The 22,136-nt window shown below is 42.4% G+C and overlaps 1 protein-coding gene across 6 annotated transcripts in view; it reads right to left on the bottom strand.

The window, feature by feature from the left end:
• The window catches only part of LOC136627919 (E1A-binding protein p400-like), an 80,991-nt gene that overhangs the window by 15,510 nt on the left and 43,345 nt on the right, over positions 1 to 22,136 (bottom strand). For all 6 annotated transcript variants that reach the window (XM_066603431.1, XM_066603430.1, XM_066603428.1 and 3 more), the window contains 20 exons: positions 19,349 to 19,460; positions 19,107 to 19,244; positions 16,812 to 16,970; positions 16,534 to 16,617; positions 16,176 to 16,304; positions 15,862 to 15,906; positions 15,017 to 15,170; positions 14,650 to 14,891; positions 13,909 to 14,082; positions 13,500 to 13,547; positions 13,237 to 13,364; positions 12,917 to 12,973; positions 11,812 to 11,890; positions 11,520 to 11,726; positions 6,926 to 6,971; positions 6,428 to 6,546; positions 5,653 to 5,839; positions 5,306 to 5,460; positions 1,405 to 1,590; positions 1,136 to 1,301 (listed from right to left, as the gene is read on the bottom strand). In XM_066603431.1, coding sequence (XP_066459528.1) covers positions 1,136 to 1,301; positions 1,405 to 1,590; positions 5,306 to 5,460; positions 5,653 to 5,839; positions 6,428 to 6,546; positions 6,926 to 6,971; positions 11,520 to 11,726; positions 11,812 to 11,890; positions 12,917 to 12,973; positions 13,237 to 13,364; positions 13,500 to 13,547; positions 13,909 to 14,082; positions 14,650 to 14,891; positions 15,017 to 15,170; positions 15,862 to 15,906; positions 16,176 to 16,304; positions 16,534 to 16,617; positions 16,812 to 16,970; positions 19,107 to 19,244; positions 19,349 to 19,460 — 2,615 coding nt within the window. The remainder of the gene's footprint in view (positions 1 to 1,135; positions 1,302 to 1,404; positions 1,591 to 5,305; positions 5,461 to 5,652; positions 5,840 to 6,427; positions 6,547 to 6,925; positions 6,972 to 11,519; positions 11,727 to 11,811; positions 11,891 to 12,916; positions 12,974 to 13,236; positions 13,365 to 13,499; positions 13,548 to 13,908; positions 14,083 to 14,649; positions 14,892 to 15,016; positions 15,171 to 15,861; positions 15,907 to 16,175; positions 16,305 to 16,533; positions 16,618 to 16,811; positions 16,971 to 19,106; positions 19,245 to 19,348; positions 19,461 to 22,136) is intronic.

The following is a 22,136-nucleotide window of genomic DNA, read 5'->3' as shown; positions in this document are numbered from 1 at the left end:
AAGCCTGGTCGGAAGATGCAAGGCCTTCTCTGTGTGATACTGTGGACGTGGCAGCAGGTATTTCTGCACTTTTTTATGAAGGGGGCACATTGAAGAGGCCATATTCTAATTAGAGGGCACAGCATGGGGGCATATTTTAATTAGGATACCAGTGTGGGGGTATATTTTATTTAGGGGGCACAGCATGAGGCTTTGGGCTAATGCCCACGGACGGATTTCTGCCGCGTTTCCCGCAGCAGAAAACTACGGTGGAATAATGCAGCTATTAGGTTCTATTGAACCTAATAGCTCAGTGCTCACATGCGTGATCCTGCCGCGGACTTAGAGGGGAAAAAACGCGGCATGTTCTAATTCCCCGTGTTTTGTTCACTTGGGATTTCCGCAGCGTAAGTACGCGATCACTCGCGTTTTTAAATGCGGTACTCTGGCGGCGGAAATCCACGGTTGTATCCTGCTCCATCTGTGGGCATAAGCCCTTTAGGTTACAAGATTTTGTCTGCATAAGCAAAATGTTATTCTATTATTCCAAGGACTCAAAACATCTAGAGCGAAAACGAACGGCCCTTTTAAACGAGCCGACAGTAGTTTAAACGACAACACAAGCGCTGACATCACCGCTAAGGATGTTAATGCTCATGTAGAGCGTTTACACTGAAAGACTTATGGCTGGATCGCGTGCTTCACCTTTTAGGTGATGCGCTGAGCGGGAAGACTTAACATGTACCGAGAAGCCAGCAATCCATCGCTAGTGACTAGCGAGTTATTTTTTTTTTTGCATTTACACTGCATGATTATCACTCAAAATTAATTTGTTTGAACGAATTTTGGAGCGAAAATAATTACGTGGAAACGGCCCATAACTTTAACAGGCTGACATATTCTAGAGTCGCTCTACTGTGATACAAACACTGAAATCCGCTGCTCAGTGAAGTGTATTATAAATTCAAAAAGTGTACTGTGAACTCTGGCAAAACAATATAATTTTTTTTAAGTGGACCCCCCCCCCATAATAAGATAATCATCAAAGTAACGCTAGCTGACAATTAGTACAATAACATATCAATTAATTGTTTAAAAGACGAAGAAAAGCCTGCTAAAATAATTTCTCACAATGTATTCTCTGCATTACATTTACCTGTTACTTTCTGCGGTTGATTGATAGAAACACTGATCCCTGCTACTGTAACCGGAAGGGTAGTAACACCTCCAGATGAGACAACTGCAGATACCACTGGTGGTTTTGCCAACGCAACTTGTGCCGTTTGCCCTGTCTGAGTTTGGATTTGTCCTTGTGCCTGCAGCTTATTAAAAAAAAAAAAAAAAACACAAAGCTGAAAACACTGATATAATCCTAAGACACAGTCTAATACGTAATGCTCTATATACGTTCGCTCTTCATCTTACCAGGCGTAGGTTTGTGACGGTAGCTCCAGTAAGCATGGCTCCGGGACGCGACGCAGTTACAGTTGCCAGCTGCTGTGCTTGTTGTGGTTGGACCTGTACTTGTGCTGTGGTGCCAGCCAGCGTTCCTGCGGGGGCCACTTGCTGTGGGAGCTGAAGCTTCTGTTTCTGAAGCTTGAGTAGCTGCTCCTGGAGCAAAACACAATGCAAATGGGAACAATTAGCTTGTAAAATCATTGGGATAACAATTTCATTGAGAAATAATTTTTCAAATTCTGCAATTTAGACAATTCCCTTTTCGTTTGTGTGGATATTCTACAGTCCGACCAGTCAGCTGTAATCACTGAGAAAACAAAAAAAGTTCATCGTTTTCCTTAAAATGGAGACACTGCTGAGCAGCCAATGGAATCCAGTGCGAATTCAATCCCAAGAGCTGAGACGTGGCTATAGCATCTAGATATTGTTGAAGTTATGGTACTAATAACTAGAGTTAAAAATGCAAAAGCTCAAAACAACTGCTAAACATGTATGTATGTATGGGCTCATGCAGCGCATGCCACAGGCGGCGGTGGGCAGCATCGCGTATTAATGCGATACTTCCGCTGCACTGACATTGACTTTCAATGTAGTTTGTATTGACTACAATGGAAGCCGGCCACATGCATTTCTGCGGCTAGTAGGACATGCAGCGGTTTATTTCACGCTGCAGAATTTGCAGTGTGAACATTCAGCTATTAGCTTCAATAGAACCTAATAGCTGCGGTGTAACGCGGCGGAAATCCGGCCGAGGGCATTAGCCTCAAGTGGTCCTATAGATAACGTGGTGCTTGTAGAGGAAGACATTTTGTGGACTTCCAGTTAGTAATCTCATTGAAAAATACTGCAAAGGGGCAGATGAATAATTAAATTGAACACCCTAGGTTCTAACCACTATGTGGTGGAGAGCTGCAGGTCCCAAAAACACCAGACACCATCAGTGCCCAGGATACACAAACTCTGTATGGTTAGTTAGTTACTTCCCGCCGCTGTACTCCCTGGTCCAGCGCTGTAGTTTGCAGAGCTCACCTCCCCCTGCCTGCGCTCGATGCTCCAGTGCTGTAGTTACAGCCGTGCCTCGGGTCCACCACGCCTCCTGTCATTTGGGCGATCGCTCCGTGTAAATGGGCCTTAACACAGCTGCAGGAAGGGGGGACGGACGACACAGTACACTGTCTAACAGCCAATTCAGAGGTAGAGGAGTGACAGGGCCGTCCCTCTATCTAAGCCCTGTCACACCCCTACCTTCCAGTGGTGTCAAGGTACACCAGTACCGATTTTAGGCTTAGCATCACTTTAATAGGAACTGCACACACAGCAGAACACAGAATAAGCGAAATATAATTCACTTTCTGCTGAAAATATAGCGATAGCAAAATCCAAAGTGTCCCAGTTATAAGAGCTTATTCACAAAGGCATATTTTTATTTGCACTATTTTTATTTTTTTTATAAACTGTAAATTTTAAAGGGGTTCAGGCATTTAAGATGCATTCACAAGTAGCCTATATGGTGCCGATTCACAGCAGATTGCCCCCTTCAACCGAAATTTAAAATAGAGGGGAATGAAATCTGCTGCGGATCCAAAACAAAATCCTCCACAAATCACATCAGGGGTTTCTGAACCCCATTCTGTAAAGCAAATGACCTTTTTATTCAGCGTGGTCTCCTCCACTTGCTAAGCAGAGCTCAGGGAATCTCCTTTCCAGTCTACAGGTCAGAGTCCCATCCCTTAACTGAGGATGAGGAATAATGAGTCCAGAAAATCTTCAGACTCATTTTTTTACATTTTGTTATGTTGCATGAAAGCGCTGCAGAATAAGTTGGCGCTATAGAAACAAGATTTATTTTTAACAAGATTTATGTTGTCGTCATGTGCAAACAAAAACAAAAAAATCAAGTTTCTCCCATCATTCTGCACTCAATATGCCATAATAAGTGAAAACAGGATGTTAGAAATCTCAGTAATTGTTTTAAAATTGAAAAATTAACATTTTGCATTGACATAAGTATTCAGACCCTTTGGTATGACACTTGAAATTTAGCTCTGGGGGGTATATGGCCTTCCATTTCTCTTGATCATCTTTGAGATGTTTCTACATCTTGATTAGATTCCCCTGTGCTCAATTTAGTTGAGTGGACATAATCTTAAGACACACCCCTGTGTCTCACAGCTCACAATGCATATCAGAGCCAAATCCAAGCTATGAGGAGGAAAGAATGGCCTAAATAGCTCAGAGGCAGGATTGTGTGGAGGCACAGATCTGGAGAAGGCTACAAAAAAAAAAAATTCTGCTGCACTGAAAGTTCCAAAGAGCACAGCGGCCTCCATAATTCTTAAACGGATGAAGTTTAGAACAACCAGGACTTGTCCTACAGCTGGTCGACGCACCAAACTAAGTTATTGAGGGAGAAGGTCCGTGGTAAGAGAAGTGGCTAAGAACCCAATGATCACTGACTGAACTTCAAAGATCCTGTGTGCAGATAGTTGACCTTCTGGAAGTTTCTCCCATCACAGCAGCCCTCCAACAATCCAAGCTTTACAGCAGAGCGGCCAGAAAGAAGACGCCCCTCAGTAAAAGCACATGAAAGCACTAAAGGACTCAGACTGAGAAACTGCGGCAGACTGATGAAACAAAGATAGAACTTTTTGGCCTTAATTCTAAGCATTGTGTCTGGAAGAAACGAGGCTCATCACGTGCCCCAAACCAGCATTACATAACGTATGGTGGTCTCAGCATCATGATGAGAGGCTGCTTTCAGTGGCTGGGAAAGGGAGACTGGTCAGGAATGATGGAAAGCCAAATGGAGTCAAGTACAGAGATATTCTTAATGAAAGCCTGGTCCAGACCACAAGGAACCGCAGACTGGCAGAAGGTTCACCTTCCAACAAGACAATGACCCTGAGCACACAGCAAGGCAACACAGGGGTGGCTTACAGGCAGCTCTATGAATGTCCCCGAGTGGCCCAGAGGCGAACACTTCTCGGCCACCCTGCCTCCATGCTGGCCGCGCTCTGAGCAATGCCAGTGATACTCGCTTCTGTGTAACAGCACAGGAGCGAGCTTCAATGGGACAAACTGTCTGGCATAGTTTGTCTGCTGCTCCTAACATTCTCCAGTAAAATATTTTGATACCTATTAGAATTGTTTTCTCTATTACTGCAAGGTATTCAAGCAGTGAAGCAGCTCCAAACCATGATGCTCCTTCTACCATACTTCAGTTAGTTTTGTAGAGTCTTCTTTAGGTCTCTTGCGGTTACCCTTGGATCCTTGCTCATCTCCTTCAAGAGTGCCAGCTGTGCTCTCCGAGTAGTGTTAACAAAAAACCCAATCGTAATAAGAGTTGCAACAGTTCTGAATGTTCTACATTTGTAGATATTTGTGTAACCATGAAATGATGTTTACTAATGTTTTTAGTAATGATTTTGTATCCTTTTTGTAGCTACATGTGTCCATATGTAACACATCTGAAATCCGTTTGCATCGAGGCATGGCTAACACTAATCCTTCTTGAATAAAACAAATTTATCAGTGAGCAGGCTGCGTGTGCTTTTATTTTATGAGCAAAGCACCTGTGACACCCCTTCCCTCCAAAATAAATAATCTCCAGTCTTCTTAATTGAAACACCCTTTTCCAATCAGCTGTTGAAGACATTAAGACATAAATTCACTTTTTCTCCCTGCATTGTCGACGTTCACAGAATATGTTCAGCAACAACATGAACTGTAAAACTGAATGATGGTTTTTAGTTTAAATAGATTGGGTTTTTGCATATCCTTACAATAGTGTCCATGACCTGTTTTTCTTTTTCTACAAATTCTATTTTGACAACATCTTTAAACATGTAAACAGACCCCATCCGTTTACCTGAGAGATCTTTGTAACAGCCTTTATTTGTCCTGGGGATGCCTGGGCCTGTATCTGCGACACCTGGACTTGCTGCACTGATTGCTGTTGCCGAAGTAGCTGAAGTTGTGCGGGGGTGATTGTTTTGCCTGCCAGTTGAACTCCAGTAGTAGGGGCTGATAAATAAAATGGATATGAGAATTTCATGAAATTTGGAAGAAAAAAAGAAGTGTTCACACGTTGCCGATTTGCTACAGGATTTTGTCGCAGATTTTACGCGTTGAGTTTGAATTCAATTGCAAGGGTCAAATCTGCACCAAAATCTGCAACGTGTGGACGAACCCAAAGAAAGATTCTGTTTGCATTACCTGTTGTCACTTGGGTGACGATGGCTCTGGCCTGTGTTTGAACTGGGGTAAGGTTCGTTGAGACAACTGTTCCTGCAGTCACAGCTCGCACACCTGGACTGGTTGCTATTGTCACCATCTCAGTGGGAGCTGCTGAAGTTGTTACTGTTCTTTGCGGGAGCACCTGACCGGTTGCTCCGGCAGTTGTCTGAAATGGAGGGGAAAAAAAACCAAAAAAACTTACATATGAACATTAATGTGATAAGTAGGGGTTAGACAGATAGGAATCCACCAAATCACAAGAATGGAGGGGTGAAGCACTGCAGACCTTCATTATTATTATTATTATTTTTTTTAAAGGCACCTTGACACTCATTCTGCAATTTAATCTCAAATCAATTAATTAGAACTGCAATACCAGACAGACTATGGATTAGAACAGTGCTATGACTCGTATACTACAAGGGAGAGAAGACACTAAAGTGAATGGCTTTAGCCTTTTGACTTTTATGATCTGTGCTTGGATCTCCACAGGTCCCACATTGATGGATGGCACCCTAGGATATGTGATCCATATTAAATCTGTAAAAAATATATTGCATGAAAAAGATTGGTTGCTTCTAGTATCATTATATCATATGGATATGAATTTAGAGCTCTACTCTATATTTTAATCATTGCTAATAGACTGAACATATTTAGACATTGAAAGGCAAGATGGCAAACGTGGGCACTGATCACATTCCAGTTTACTACATATATCATTATGACTAAATAAAAAGAATGCAATACTTACCGAAACTGTACCAGTCACCACTGGAGATACCAATCGCTTGTTAATGGGCTGGAAGGTAGCAGGAGACACCCCTGCAACTCCTGACACTGTGTTTACAAGCACATTTGCAGTAACAGTTCCTGGACATAACAGAAAGAAATCAAATCTTTCCATAATCCTCAGTCTTTATACAATATCCTACTTTTTCAATGCATTTAGTTTATATATTTCAATTAAGATACATGTCTATTTACGGTCTTTTTATCTTAAAGAGCTGGGATAAGGTCAATATTAAAATCCCCATAAGCTCACTTTCACAAGGCAATATTTTGCATCAGGATTTGTAAGCTGAAAACCATGCATGTTTAGAAAAAAAACAAACAAAAAAAAAACAATGGGTTTCTGCAGGTGTGCAGGAAAAATCGATTTCCCATAGCATGGGCCTAAACCTGTGTTTTTGGTTTTTTTTATTATTAGAAAAAAAATAAATAAAAAATACAAAATCGAGTCTCTTCTCACCCGTGGCAATGGTGCTTCCAGGTACTGCAGCCTTGATGGTGCCAGTCTGTCAAACAAACACAAAGCAGTCTAGTTATATCATCATGAAGAATATTCGATCATCAAAAACAGAGCTCCAACTAATAGAATGTTGTATTCTGAAACTGATTAGCACAGAATTTTGGACTAAGACTTTAATTGGGTTTCTTATAATATGGAATCTTGCCAAAGTTAGCAATGAAAGAGGATTATACAATCCAGTAGGGCAATATTGTTCTAGAATTCGCTGTGCACCAGCACTTCTGCATTAGGCATTGTATGGGGAAAATGGATTTTACGCTAAGTAACAAAAATACAGTTTTCTTGGAGGAGGATGGGGGGTTGTGTCACTGGTGGACAAAACAAGACCTTGGAAAGTTCTACAGCTGTACCCAAGGGGCACGTGAAAAAGAAAGTCGCGCAGCAGACTGGTGTGGTCCGTAAGTGTTCGTAAGCAACAGGCCCGTAGACGGCTGCAAGGGAAAGCATTCTGTAGGGCGTAAACGGTGCAGACTTGATAACGGCGCTATTACTAGAGGGCCAAACAACCAGCCGAACAGGAGAGAGCCTGCAAAACGTATTAAGATGGAATTCATAAGGGATGTTAAGGTCCTCATCCTGTAGGCAATACGTTACACCCAGACTGGGAGCAATGAGGACACTGAATTTGAGGATAGCAAAAACAGGATTTTTAGTATAACTTACCGTAAAATCACTTTCTCGTCACATTCATTGGGAGACACAGCAAGACTTTGGGTATAGCTTCTGCCACTAGGAGGCGACACTAAACATAAGTGTTACTCCTCCCACTAGCTATACCCCTCCTGCAGGCATGAGCTAGCTCAGTTTATGCAAGTAGTAGGAGCAACCAATAGGATATGAGAACAATAGTTAATAAATAACATGCTTAAGAACTGTAACTCACTCTACCACTGTGTGCGACTGCACCAAGAACCTCCAACCAAGAGGAGTCAATGTTACAGTCCTAATACCACGCTGGGTGAGTGCTGTGTCCCTTAATGAACGTGACGAGAAATTGATTTTACGGTAAGTTATACTAAAAATCCTGTTTTCTCGTCCGTATCATTGGGGGACACAGCAAGACCTTGAGACGTTCCAGAGCAGTACCTAAGGGGGTGGGAAAATATATGCAGCCGCAGGTGTAAAGAAGCGCAACAACTTCTTCAACTGCGAGTAGTATCAGCGAATGGCCCAACATCCAGCATGCTTAGAGACGGAGCAGGAAGGTTCTGGTAAAATGGTCCCATCCATCCAGCGGGAGAGAAACTCTTCATGAGGAACTTCCGATGAAGTACCCACTGTCTGAGTAATATGTGTCGTAACACGGCCGGAAGATATGCCGTCCTTGGTCCGGTAACTGTATTACCGTTGCAGAGCAAGTACGAAGAGCCCACCTCGGAAATCCAAGGACACGACTTGTGTTGTCTGGAGGACCAGCAGAGAGCTAGGGTGACTGAAGGATGCCACTGGTGGTAATCTTGGGGAGTCAAACAGAGCCACCTGTGACCGATGTGTCCCTGGGACGAGCCGCCATCGATAAAGCTGTCAACCAAAGTCTTCACTGAAGTGGATCCAATACCACTTGCCGTGAGGGAATCTGCAACAAGTGGATAACAACCTTCTCCGTATGTCAAAATGACTGTAGAAAAGTCCACCCAATAGAGGCTCCTGCTCGGAGAAGAGACTGGCAGCCAAGTTGAGTTGAACATGACCTCGGGAAACCTTCTTTACAAATAAGTATCCAGAAAAGAGCTGTGATGTCAATCAGCGGCCATAGGAGATGAAACTTCAGAGGACTGGGTCGTTCTTGCTGTCAATGTGGTTGGACAGCCTCCACACACATCTAAACTGTAAACTCCACCTTTACTGTCTCGCTGTGAAGAAGGAAGCTGATCGATTCCAGACATCAACAAAGAAAAAAAAACCATTGCGTTTCACAACAGTGTCCGGTTGGAGTCCCATGATGACCATGGATGGAAAGTTTGCGGGAAAAGGCTCATGATTTCCCCAGTTCGACTGTCTTGAGGAAGTCGTATCTGCAGCTGACTACTTTTAGGACGTGGGGAACCTAGAACACAGGCATCGCTGTCCGGCCCAAGGCCCATAGCTGAAGCGTGGCATGGCCCTGATGCCGCATATCTTGACAACCCCACCACGTGAGGTCAGTAGTCTTGTTAGCTGTAGGGTGAAAAGGGCTTGCGCCAAGAGATTCTGCAGCCCGTCCCAGCCAGACAGGCTGTCATTAAGCGACCGTACCGCTGTTGAAGGGTGATAATGAAGCCTCCCAGACGGATGCGTAGGAGCTACAGCTACCAGTGAAAACGACACCCTCTGCATGAAGCCTATAGGTTTTTGGAAAAGTCCGACCTTGGAATGGTGACTCTTTGGGTAGACAACTAAGTCTGGCCGCTTACGCAGATGTCAGAAAAACTGCATGACTAATGAGGCACAATGAAAGGTGATGTTACAGCGAGATTATCCAAGTATTTTAATCTCGCCAGTGCCATCGTGGAGACATCGGAAGAAGAGATGGACGAGCACTCATAATTTAAGCAGTATAAGTGTATACTCTTCCATGGTCTCCTGCAAGCAACAAGGCAGGAGGCGATAGCGCAGGAGGATCGCAGTGTGCTTCTGGATCCGTCTAACATAAATGCTGTGTCTTTCAGACGGCGCTCTATAAGGCGTAGGCTGAAAACTGAACCAGACCTGCGATAAGCAGAAAAAACACCTACCACCAGTGTCTGCAGGTCATACTGGTTGCAAAGGACCTGTGCCAAAATGAAAGGACCTTGACATTTGCGTCCAGAGAAGTTACCCCCAATGACAGTAACTGCAGACAAAATGCAAGGATGTCAGAGACCAACATAAAAATGTAGCATCCATGGGAAGTTTAGCTGTGAACTTCCCTATACGATTCATCTGGCGAGGGAACAGAAATGACCTAGTAGAAGCATGGTTGCTAAGGGAAACCCCAGCAAGTACTAAAACATGTCTGCCTCCTGCAGACACTAAGCTAAAAATTGAGCTAGCTCATGCCTGCAGGAGGGTTATAGCTAGTGGGAGGAGTAATACTTGTATGCTTAGTGTCGTCTCCTGGTGGCAGAAGCTATACCCAAGGTCTTGCTGTGTCCCCCAGTGATACGGACGAGAAAAGGGAGCAAGATTACTTTGTCCAGGCAAATCCGAAAAGGTCTCTCAGATGTGGACAAGATCCAAAGAAGGGTAGACTAGCAAGCAGTAAGTACAGAACAAGTCCTGCTTGTTGGAGATAGTTTGATGTGTATGAGGAGGTGAAAGAAGGGATGGAACTCAAAATGTAAACAGAAGAGGCAAGAAACTTAAAAGAGTCAGGCATGTGGTGTTCATTGCTTTGCTACCTGTAAAAGGGTGAGGCAAGAGAATGGATGAATAAATGTTGACAATGATCTTCCAGCTGGACTGTCCCAATGGAAAGAAGGGCTGTGCATCAGCACGTTGGCTATCCACTCAGACACAGAATACCAGGACGGTAGAAAAGGAATTACGCTTCATCGGCTGGATACTGCCGATGTGGCCATGGTGATGAGATATTATTTATCTTTTTTTTTTGTTGGCAAGGTAAGCCTTTCTACCGTAGTTTGGGAGACGTCAGAGGGATACACTGATAGCCTGAAAATCTATGAGGATGAGCACATAAAGTGCGCTGCAGGATCTGTACCTGAATAATAAAGAAAATAAAAAGAAGGGCAGGGGGTAATGCGAAAGATCACAGCCCGCATTCTAGACTATAGTTGGTAGGCATCACAGTACTATAATATCCCGCGAAAGGGGAAAAGCCAGGGACTTTTGGTAGGACGGCCCAGAGCTGTAAAGAAGGGAGGCCCCCCAAGATGTTCCTGATGGGGAAAGAGCGCAATGAATTACTATAAAAAGAGAAGGATTGGGAGGGGAAGTCAGGGCGCTGGAGCCATACTTACCTAATCCAGGTTATTCACCTCATCTTCATCCTCTTCGGCTTCCCCCAGGCACCACAGGATCAACTCACTTCACTTAGTAAGAGATCGCTGGAACATGGGAACGGGCAGGCAGCTTAGCGACCCTATGGCTGGTGGGATACAGAGTGGTTAATGCCGCTCTGTTCCAATTTCTCTCACACACTCACACACACACACACACACGGGGACAATCAGGGAAGTTAGCTCATCCCCGATTTCAGGCTAGAGGGGAAAAAAAAGAAAAAAATAAAGCAGAGAAGGTCTGCAGAGTAGAAAGGTCTGCCTCCTAGGGACATTAATCTAAAACCGATTTAGCTCAGTGCATGCAGGAGGGTTATAGCTAATAGGGGCGTGGGGGGGGGAACAAACTTTCTTTACTTTGTGTCCACCTCCTAGTGGCAGGAGCTATACCCAAGGTCTTGCTGTGTCCCCCAATGACACGGATGAGAAAAAGGTATATAAAATGCACAAAAACAAATTCTAAATAATCCTAACAGTTTTTTACTTTAAGAGTCATAATCCTCTATTTGTAATAATTTATGATGTAGCAGCACAACCCACAAACCCATATTCCTTACAAGTAGTGCTGGAGTTGTTATGGACGCTGTATTAGGACCCTTGACTGCAGGCTGCTGCTGAACTACAACTTGAGCTTGAGTCACTGCAGGAGTCGGTGTTTGGACTGGTGCAGGTTGCGCAGTGACTGGTTGGGTTAGTTGTCCATTTTGCTGTGGCTGCTGTTGTAACGGGCCAGATTGCTGCTGTGCACGAACCTGTTCCAAAGCCTTAAAACACAACGCTTATTACTTAGATACATCCACAGAAATAACCTTAATAAGTTAGGAGAGATTGGAGAATTAAAAAATGCACCTTCTTTTCTTTTGCTATACGGTCTGCACGCAGTGATGCCACTTGAGTTGGCTGCAAGGGCTTGTCATAGTTGATGCCACTAGGAAAACAAAACTTTGTTACACACACAAAGATTTATGAAGAATTTTTTTGAAAATAATGAATTAAATTAAAAGGGCCACTCCAGTGATTTTTTTATTCATTTATTATGTAGCCATTCCCCCAGTATATACAAGTGAGCTACTGTTACTTAGGTTAGTAATTCCTTTCTATCTGAAACTCCTGGCCTGCTTCACCTCACCTGGTCATGTGATCTCAATGGTGAGCTCAGATCTACATGGGGTTACAGAAACTGCCAAGAACGGGACACAGGCACTCATATCACAGTTACTGATGATCACACAGCTCCTGTCATAGCAGTTATAATAGAGGTGATCACAGCTCATCCATCTGACTGTATACTTATGGTCTCTGTAGCTTATTTAAGGGAATATAGAAGGTAATGATAGTTAAAAACTGATCCCCCAGCGGGCAGAAATGGTATAGTGTCTAGCTAATGTGGTGCTGATGCATCATGGGAATGATGTGAAAGTAAAAAAAAAAAAAAATCTCACCATCAGGATGGTGCCTGATAAGTATCAAAAGTATCAGACAGGAGGCTGCACTGCATTGAAGTGGCTGCAATACACAGAGAAGACCTCCAGAGCGTGACAGGCAATCGGATGTGGGGGCAGGGATGGAAAAATGTGTTTTCACCGAAGTGGCCCTTTGAGCTGCTTGAACCTTAATCAAGTTTATTAGGGTCAATGTTGAATTTAAAAATTAAGTATACAGTATTTTAGGACACTTGATGAAAATACTGAATTGAATGCTTGTTATGGTCTAAAAATCACAATAATAAAGGAATCAATCTTCTGGCTTTTGTACATATAGTGAACAAACAGCGAAAGAGAACTCGTTTTTACCATAGTGTCACAGAATAACCTTAGCACAACTGTAAAGGCTGGATGTAGATGAAAACCATTTATGATGCAACTGAACTATATTCTCATGATAAAGAGGTCTAGCTATAACCACCAATACTAAGTGAATTTATGGCATGGCTAATAAGGCTTTATCAAATTACCTCTCGGACAGTACAGATGCATGCTTGGGATTTTTCTGGAAAGGATTCATGCCCAGCCTAAAACAGACAAGCATAATCCAAGATGATAAATAATTTCCTTTAAACGTTACAAGATGGCAAACAATGCAAATAAGTGGAAGACAAAAAAATTAGTTTGGCGTCTTAAGATTTTCTCAATACTTGCTGTGAATTAGGATGAATAATTACCTTATTAATTGTTAGGTTAAGAAAAGTATAGAAATACTAGTGCTTGAGAGACAACACACAGTACAATACCATTAAACTGTGCGTTAACTACATTATTGTACTGTGATACCCACAGAGGTTTGATGGTCGGACTTCTCTTTCCAGCAGACATCTTCATCAGCTCAAAGCGCGTTGTATATAACTGGCTGTGTGATAATCCTTCATCTTGTGAGTAAATCTGGCTGGTCCTTAAAGGTTTATTCTTCAGAAATGAAATATAAAATGTAAGTATTTAAGCCCATACTCCAACAGCGCACTTCGTGATGTGAGAAGGAATCGCCCCGTGCTACATGGTTGGGGCTTCAACCTTCAAAATTAAGTCTTTATTCAGGCATACCTTAAATATGTTTTCTGACTTCTTCTTCGGACTAGCCTCATATAAGAGCTGCAATATAGATGAGAAGGAAACAAGATTGGAAGTTACATTTTCTAATCTCAATAAAAACCAAATAGTGTTTTTAAAACACTGTCACACTGATATGTCATGGTATGACTGCAAGCAATCAACTACAATGCAAAGAATGTACACACAACATTCTTCCACACTCTTAGGAAAAGCTAAATAAATAAATGGCAAGACTGTTGCTGCATTTAGAACGGAAGAGATTAAGTTGCTATTCTTTCTAGTAGAACTGCCCTAGAAAGTAGCATCCACAGAGCAGTATCAGAGCAGTAGTGCCATGAGTGATCCATATTGATGGGATGGCTCACCCCCTGGTTGGGTTTCAGTTCTGAAATGTACTTACTTTGCCTTCTTCTCGTGGAATGATAACATTCTCATATCGGGTGCGGCACTGTTTGGATGAGCGGTAAATGCGACTGCAAGAGTTCACTACATCACTCACTAGATCCCAGTTGGGTGTATGCGCGGGTGACACAACGGAGAGATTCAGAGGAAGTTCCAACAGTTGCTTTACTGCCTGCAAGGAGAGTACAGCTGTTATACAGGAATATGCATATATAAATGATAAGCACTTACAAAATGTATTCCATAAATAGTAGCGTATATATACCCACTGTACATATTTAGCAATTCTTAACATGACTGGTGCATTATGATAACTCAATTTACAGCAATTGTAGTACATTGTAATATTTTATCATAACACTTTAAATGTCAAGTTAATGTTTGCTACATCTGTATTAATTAGCATGCCGTGCCATTTTGTCCAGGAAAATAGCAAAGGGTATGATGGTAGCTGGACAGACCCCATTATAGTCATTTGGATCCATCCACACCATTTGGTTTTGTTATATGATGGATGCAGTTTTATGTTTTTCTGTTCCTATGACAGAACAGAAGGGCAGAAAGAAAGATGCCTTTAGCCTTAAATGTAAAAGTGTTTTACCTCTTTCACTGGAATCTCATACATATAAAACAATATGGTGTCTATAGTTACCTTATATTGTGGAGTTTCCTACATGTAAATAAGTTAGAACCGGTCATTACCATGGTATGGATAATACTAGGAGGCACACAGACCTACCTGCAGTAAAGCCCAGTCCTCACTAATCAACCACTCTGGATTGTCAGGTCCGGTCTCCATAACTGGTTTTATCAAAGTGGGAAGAGGTTTGGCAAACTGAGCTTGTTGCTTTAGAAGAATATTCTTCTTCTGCTCCTTGCCTTCTTTGCGCACTTTAAGTGGGTTTGGAGCAGCTCTATCAAACAAGGAACGTGGGGGAACAACGGTTTCTCCATGACGCATTTTCTTCTTCCTGCCAGCAGCTTTATCATGAAAGAAAATGTGGTTTTAAGAAAAGTAATCACATTTGAAGTATCAATGCAAGGCAGGCATGAATGACCAAAACATGATGACTACTGGAGACCCATGAACATTTATTAAAACTCACCAGCTGGATCAGTTGTGTGTCTCTTGCGTTCCTTCCTGACATAGACTGGGGGCAGCTTAGATTCTGGGATGGGGTTGGTATCATACATCAGGCACATCACAGAGTCAATATAAATGTCATTCTCATCTTGAGGGGGTGTTGGGGGTGTCCAGATCTACGAAAATTCAATAGGATAATAAGGCTTAAACTGAAGACATTTGTATATAATATAGCTACATGACGATTAAAAGGTTTTTCCCAGCTTCAAGAAATAAACATTGAATAATGAAGTTTTTTTTTTGTATTTTCTGCATTCATTTCTCAGTTTATAAGATCTCTGCTTACAACCACTGAATGAACATCCTCCAATGTTCATTTCCATCCTTCACTGTATAAAAATCTATATCATATGAGGATCCCATCTCTGGTATCTGTACAGTAGTAATCACCACATGACCAAGACAGATTTTCATTCTTTGAAAGTTACAAAAAAAAAAAAGCCCCCCCCCCCCCCTTTAATGGCTAGAGACTGACAGGTAATAGTTGTACGAAATTTATACTCATTCGTATATTAGAAAACAGCAAAAAGTTTCATTATACAGTGAGTAACGGGGTTCTCCCCAACCTAAAGTTGCTTCACAAGCACTCTTCTTCCTCGTTGCTGCTGACCAGGACATGTGACTGCTGCAGCAAGTCACTGGCTCTAGAAGATCATGATTGGCTGCAGCAATCACATGTCCTGGTCAGCAACCACCAGGAAGGCCAGAGTGAGGCAATTTTAGATAGAGGGAAAACCCCTTTAAGCTTTATTCAAATATACCATAAAACCCCTTTTAATATAGGAATGCATGAAAACAAAGTCTCACCGGCATTATCTCTGTCTCTCCATCTGGTCCATCATAAATGAAGTCCTATTGAAAATATATAATTTAAGAGAAAGTGGCAATGAGGATTTGACATAAGTGTTCTTAGCAAATTGTTTTTAGAAAGGATTACACAATTTGTGTAGCGAACTATAAATACTGTATATTGTTTTTCATTACAACAGTACACCAGTCACATATGATAACGTATCTTATTTGTGGTACACAACAACTATTTCGGTTTTTAAATTAAAAGCTGTACATTATTTCTAATTGTATTTAATCAAAACTGTCTTATAATGATTGCCAAAGTTTACCATATTGTATGCATCTTCACGTGTGTAGGAGATCAGCTCCTCATTTTCATCAGCTTCCCATTCCATTCTTTCCTTCAGTTCCTTCAAGTGGCTTAAATCCCATTCTTTCCTAGCAACATTTATTTTTTCCTATAAAAGGACAATATTGGTGCATAGTTGTGAAGATCGCATCTAGTTAGCCTTTATAGGCTTACAAATCATATCTGTCACACGTTAAGAATAAGTAGACAACAAACAAAAGCAATGAGATAAATTGTCAGATATAAAACTGTGTATTAGTATGTTCACACATATACTATAACATACTAACCCCTCCACCCCCCCAAAAAGTTACATTGATCATTGATAAGACATCTACCTCAAGGTTTCCAGGGCGGTCACCCACACTGTAAGCATGGAATAGTTCCAAGTAGTGCAGAGCATATTTCTCAATTGGAGTCAGCTAGAAATAAAGACACACAAATAATATAAGGGGTAGAAAATGGTTTCCAATATAAAACCATTCTTAATGCCAAATCAAACCCTCAACCTATTGCAATTAGGAGAAATAGAACGTTGCTGTGTTTCCCAGGAATCCATGTATTTCCACTGCACTTAGCAACAGAAAATGGTAAAATGTACCAAAGACACACTTACTTGTTGCATAAGGTCAGATAACTCCTTCAATTGGGAAGGTTCGGAGCGCTCTATATACTCCGATTCAATGGCAGAGAAGACCCCAGCATTTGGGTTTGGACCGTCTTGCTCAGCACAATTAATCTCTTGTTCCTGTCCAAACTCGATTTTTCCCAGGGCCTGTAAAACAGCATATACATGAAATAAAGCACAGTATAGAGTAAAAGCCCCCGCAAGCACCTCTGGTCCAGGCTAGATGTTTCAGTATCAGATTTTTAATCTAAACACAATTGTATGTTGGCCGTTTTCTTAGAAACGGCTGAAAAAAGAGGATTTCTTATCTTACCATAAAATCCCTTATACTCTTCACTGGGATAAAAAAAACCCATAATTTCGCCATGTCCCCCATAGCAAATTGTAAAAAGATAGTGAGTGTACTTCATTGTTAGAGCCCATTCTCACGGCTGTATATCCGGGCCATGTGCTGCCCATGTATTCCACAGACAGCACACAGCCCCACAATATCCTAAGGGCTCTTCAGATAACAATTCTCTTGGTCCGTGTGAAAGAATGAAATGCTGAATCAATTTTAATTTCAAAACTATTACACGTCTCCTGTAGCCCAACAAACAGGATGCTCAACAAGCAGTGAGGCCAGTGTTGGGCGATACAGTTACTAATGCAATGTGGCATAGATTCAGTGAGTGCTGAAATCTGTCCTGGGGTTGTATTGACCCAAGTCCACAGTTTATCTTCATAAAGAGCGTGCGGGAGAGCACTCACTGGACATACAATCGTGTCCCACAGATTCTCCAGCAGATCTGCCTGCTGATGTTCGCTGTGTGGGGCAGTGTCAGTCCATTGGATAATGGCATTGGTAAATCCCTGGAAATATGTAGTGCAATGGGCTGCAGCAGCTCATCAGCATAAGGCCCACTGTGCTGCGAATTGCCGTGATTCTCTGCGGTTAGTCTATCTGTCAGATAGGCTGACAGCGGAGATCCGTCTGCCGGCTCCTGCAGCAAAGATCCGCTGCGGAAAACCGCAATGCCCATGGACAGGGGCCTAACAGTGTGCAGCCAATGTGCTCCTGAGGCGATTGGCTGTTGACGGCACCCCAAACCACGGCAACATACTGACGAGCTCTGTGCTGCTTCAAAAAGGTGGAAGGACAAATGCGATTGCCACATTGCCTCCAGGTCTTCGCTCAGTCATTATTGTCAAGAGAGAATCTTGATTTGCGGCTGAACACCACACGGCACCATTTGTCACACCAGGTAGCTCTGGAGCGACACCATTGAAATTCATTTATTACGGCAGTTCCAGTGTGAGGGGCAGTTTTCACAATAGCCACGCTGACTGCACACCTGCGTCAGTCAATCTATGCGAACATATTATCTAGACTGGAGCATCAAAAGCTGCCTGTGCGCTCTACAGACTGTCGCCAGCTGTGGATTGTGGCGTCACTACTGCAGGACACCGGATGTGTTAATCTGTGTTGCAGTGTTAGTCTCAGCCCGCCAGTCCCATTAGGATGATGCATTTTTTGTTCTGCTGACCAGTCACCAGATTCAACCTACAATTGCAGCATTACATGTGGTTTGTGTCACAATATAACACAACAGAAGCAGCTGTGCGCAGCTCCATGAGGATACTTGTAGTAAACAACAAATTTAATATCTGAATAAAATTGTACAATGCGGTTATAATAAACAGTTGTGCAATTTTAAATCAGACATTAAATGTGTATGAGTACTGGGGCATGTATTTCTGTTACTGTATTTGTTGCAGCCATGGCTTATTTGCACCTTCACATTTAATTTGTCAGAAGTGCTGACTGTTACTCTGTTTGCACTGCATTAGTGGTGGAGTGGCTACACTCACATTTGTCTTGCACTCTATTCACTCACCTCTCCCAGGCAGCCTAATGAAAGTATATAGCCAGTATCCAGCTTGCCTTTGGCTTAAAGAGAGGCGTCTTTTAGGCCTAGGTACTCGTCTAGTAAGGTTTACCTGGACATGGCGGATGGGCCCACATGCTTTGATCAAATTACGTGCCAAGAACCTTGCATATTTATGCAGTTTGTATAAGCAGCAGTAGTGCAATTGTATTAAGATATTAAAATGTGTATGAGTGTTGAGGCACGTGTTACTGTATTTTATGCAGCCATGGCTTACATGCTCCTTCACATTTAATTTGCTGAGAAAGTATTGACATTTGTTTGTTTCTTTCTATGCAAAACCTTTACACAAGACACTTCTGTAGCAAAATACAATATCAACAAACAAATTCACCGAACATAAGGAAATTCTTACCTCCACAAATGGCTTTGCCACTTTTGGTGTGATTACATCAGAAGGAGACGGCTCTTGGGATAGTAGCACAAACTCTTCAGCTTTCACTCCAGTGTCATCCATCGGAGAACATACTTCAAAAAGTTCCTGGATTGTTTGCTGGTTAAAGCACATAAAAAGGGATTTAAAATCGACTCTGCACATTCATATTCATCTACAGTGATAATAAAAGTAAAATCAGGAAGACAAAAAAAAAAGTGTACCTGAGTTAAGAATGCCAGAGAATAGTCACTGCCCTGAGCTGCCACCTCTCTGATCAGATCTTTGGTGCCATTCCTCAGCAACTTCTCCTCTATGGAATTAGCACTGACCAGCCTGGGAAGAGCAGGATTAAAATATTGTAGCGAACAAACAAGAGACTACATCAGTTATAAGGCACACTAGCATCATGACTTCCTTTTAATGAATCCAAATGGACCCCACCAACTTAGGGTGTTTTTAGACAAGACAGCAGTCTCAATGACCATCACGCCTGTGCTCTCACACAGGAGCATCATTCAGTGAATGGAGGCCGAGCGGGCTGGAGATCTGTTCTGGCCGCCCGCCTCCAGTCACTGCAAACAGGCAGTCATTCAAAGATGAACGGCTGCCTGTTTATACTGAGTGAGAAGTGGCTCACTAGTAGTTTGAGTGAGCGGAAACAGAACTAGCAGCTACTGAGCAACTTCTCGCTTAGGACCCTGTCAGATGCATTCCCTCATTTGAGCGATTATTCGGGCAACTAATCGGCCTGTGTAAAAGTACCCATCCTGTACAATGAGGTCAGGTAAAACAGCGCAGCAGACTACAAAGTTAGGATTCTTTCAGACAGTTTTTCTGCCTTCTTGGTATATAAAAAAAAAAGCCCGAAATATTGCATGTTTTTAGTGAGGTAAGCTGTGTAACACATGGCATCTCTGAACTGTAGCAATCAATCATCATGCAAGGTGTGAGATTTTGCCACACCAATTGGGAAAGTTCAGACCAGGATCAGTGACTGCCCACCGTAGTAAAGAACGTGCATATAGTGTGTATTATAGTAAAACAGAAAATGTGGGCAAGGGCTGCCCTGTCAGGAAAACAATGTTATTTGTATGCACAGTTATTACAAATGATCTTCCCAATTGGAAACACTCATCACTCACGTTTAATCACATTTAGACACAAAATATCAATGCAATCAGAGACTAAAAAAGTTTTGTTGAACATCAATGTTCAGTGTGAGCCCCCTTTGTCCCTCCAGCCTGCAGTTAAGTTCCTGCAATACACGTTGTAGCATGTAATGATTGGCTGATGCAATGGCTTCACACGTGTCACGATTGGCTAATGCAATGGCTTCACACATGCCAAGATTGGCTGATACAATAGCTTCACACGTGTCATGATTGGCTGATACAATGGCTTCACACATGCCAAGATTGGCTGATACAATAGCTTCACACGTGTCATGATTGGCTGATACAATGGCTTCACACATGCCAAGATTGGCTGATACAATAGCTTCACATGTGTCATGATTGGCTGATGCAATGGCTTCACACATGCCAAGATTGGCTGATGCAATGGCTTCAGTGAAGCGTATTTGCAGATCATACATGGTGGGTGGTAATGGGGGCTTGTAGACTATCTTTAACAATCTCCCAGAGGAGAAAAAAAACATTTAAAAAATCACAAGTCATAAGGTTTAGGAAACATGGAGGACAAGAAATAAGTTCACTATTGTCATCACTAGTAGGGCCAATCCATCTGTTTGGTAGTCGGCTATTGAGCTTACTTCTGACTTAATTGTGAAAAATGGAGAGATGCCCCATCTGGTTGGAAGATGAAAAGTACCCGGGATTGTTTCCTCATGGAATAAGGAGCCATACACTTTCCCCAAAGGTGAATGTATTTTAGGCTACAGCCTGTAGGAGTTGCACATATGCTCCACGTAGACAGGTGGGTTTTTCCTCCCTCCAATTCTGACATTACGTTTGTTAACTGTGACCAAATGAAGGAAGGCGGCTTTAATCACTACAAATTCCATGAAACCATCGCTTTCTATTAGAGTTTGCATACTTTACAAAAAGAACGTCGCCTCGCTTTGTCTGCTTCCCGGGTCGGTAACGATTGCAATCAGTAGGGCTAACATCGCAATCTTCAGATCAGAATCTCCCACACAGTCGGCTACGAGATGTCCAATTCTCTGCTTGCTCTGACAATGGATTTCTGAAGACTTCATGTGAAACTTGCACTGTCTCCAAGCTTAATGGTGAATGGCTAGATGATTTTCACTTACAGATGCAACAGTTTTCCTTAAAATTGGAGTACCACTTACAAATTGTGTGCCACTGGGTGAATCTTCACCAAATTTTGTTTAAAAATGGCGTTGTACACTAAAAGACTGGTAGACCCCCCCCCCTTCTACCCTCCACTTAGTTCTCCATTTGTATCCAATGGCTATGAGCCGTACACTCTGCTGTCTTACTGGTCAGGCATGCTCCGTGCCTACAGATTCTGTAATGATGACAGTTTATAAGGTTGTGTACGCACACTTGTCAGTAACTGGCAATGGGGAGTTGTGGGACATGCAGTTTTTGCCCAGTCTCCAGAATACCCCTTTACGGCAATATCAACCAAATTATATTCCTAGCAAATCACTCTGCATGGATCTAGTGGTTACATGTTGGCTGCACAAGCACATCGTCAGTGGTGTAACTTTGTGCCTTCATTAATATCACATTTCAGGACATATCTAGTGTCAAGAGCCCAGCTTAACACTGCAATGTGCAGTTATACCCCTTTTACATGGGTATTCTCATTTGGTGAAGTGCTGGCATATTGCAAGGATATGTCATCACTTTATAATTTAGGGACCAACCTCTCAGACCCCAACTGATCCTGAGGATGAAGGGACAGCCAAATAACCAAATCAGAGTTGTGGCCCCTTCATTCTCACGGCTGGTGGAGATTCCAGAGGTCGGACCCCAACTCAACTCTAAAGTGATGGCATTTCTTAGAAATATGCTATCA

Source organism: Eleutherodactylus coqui, chromosome 5 (assembly GCF_035609145.1).
Source record: "Eleutherodactylus coqui strain aEleCoq1 chromosome 5, aEleCoq1.hap1, whole genome shotgun sequence".
Lineage (NCBI taxonomy): Eukaryota > Metazoa > Chordata > Amphibia > Anura > Eleutherodactylidae > Eleutherodactylus > Eleutherodactylus coqui.
The sequence above is the reverse complement of the archived record's forward strand: the minus strand, read 5'-3'. Positions and strand labels throughout refer to the sequence as shown.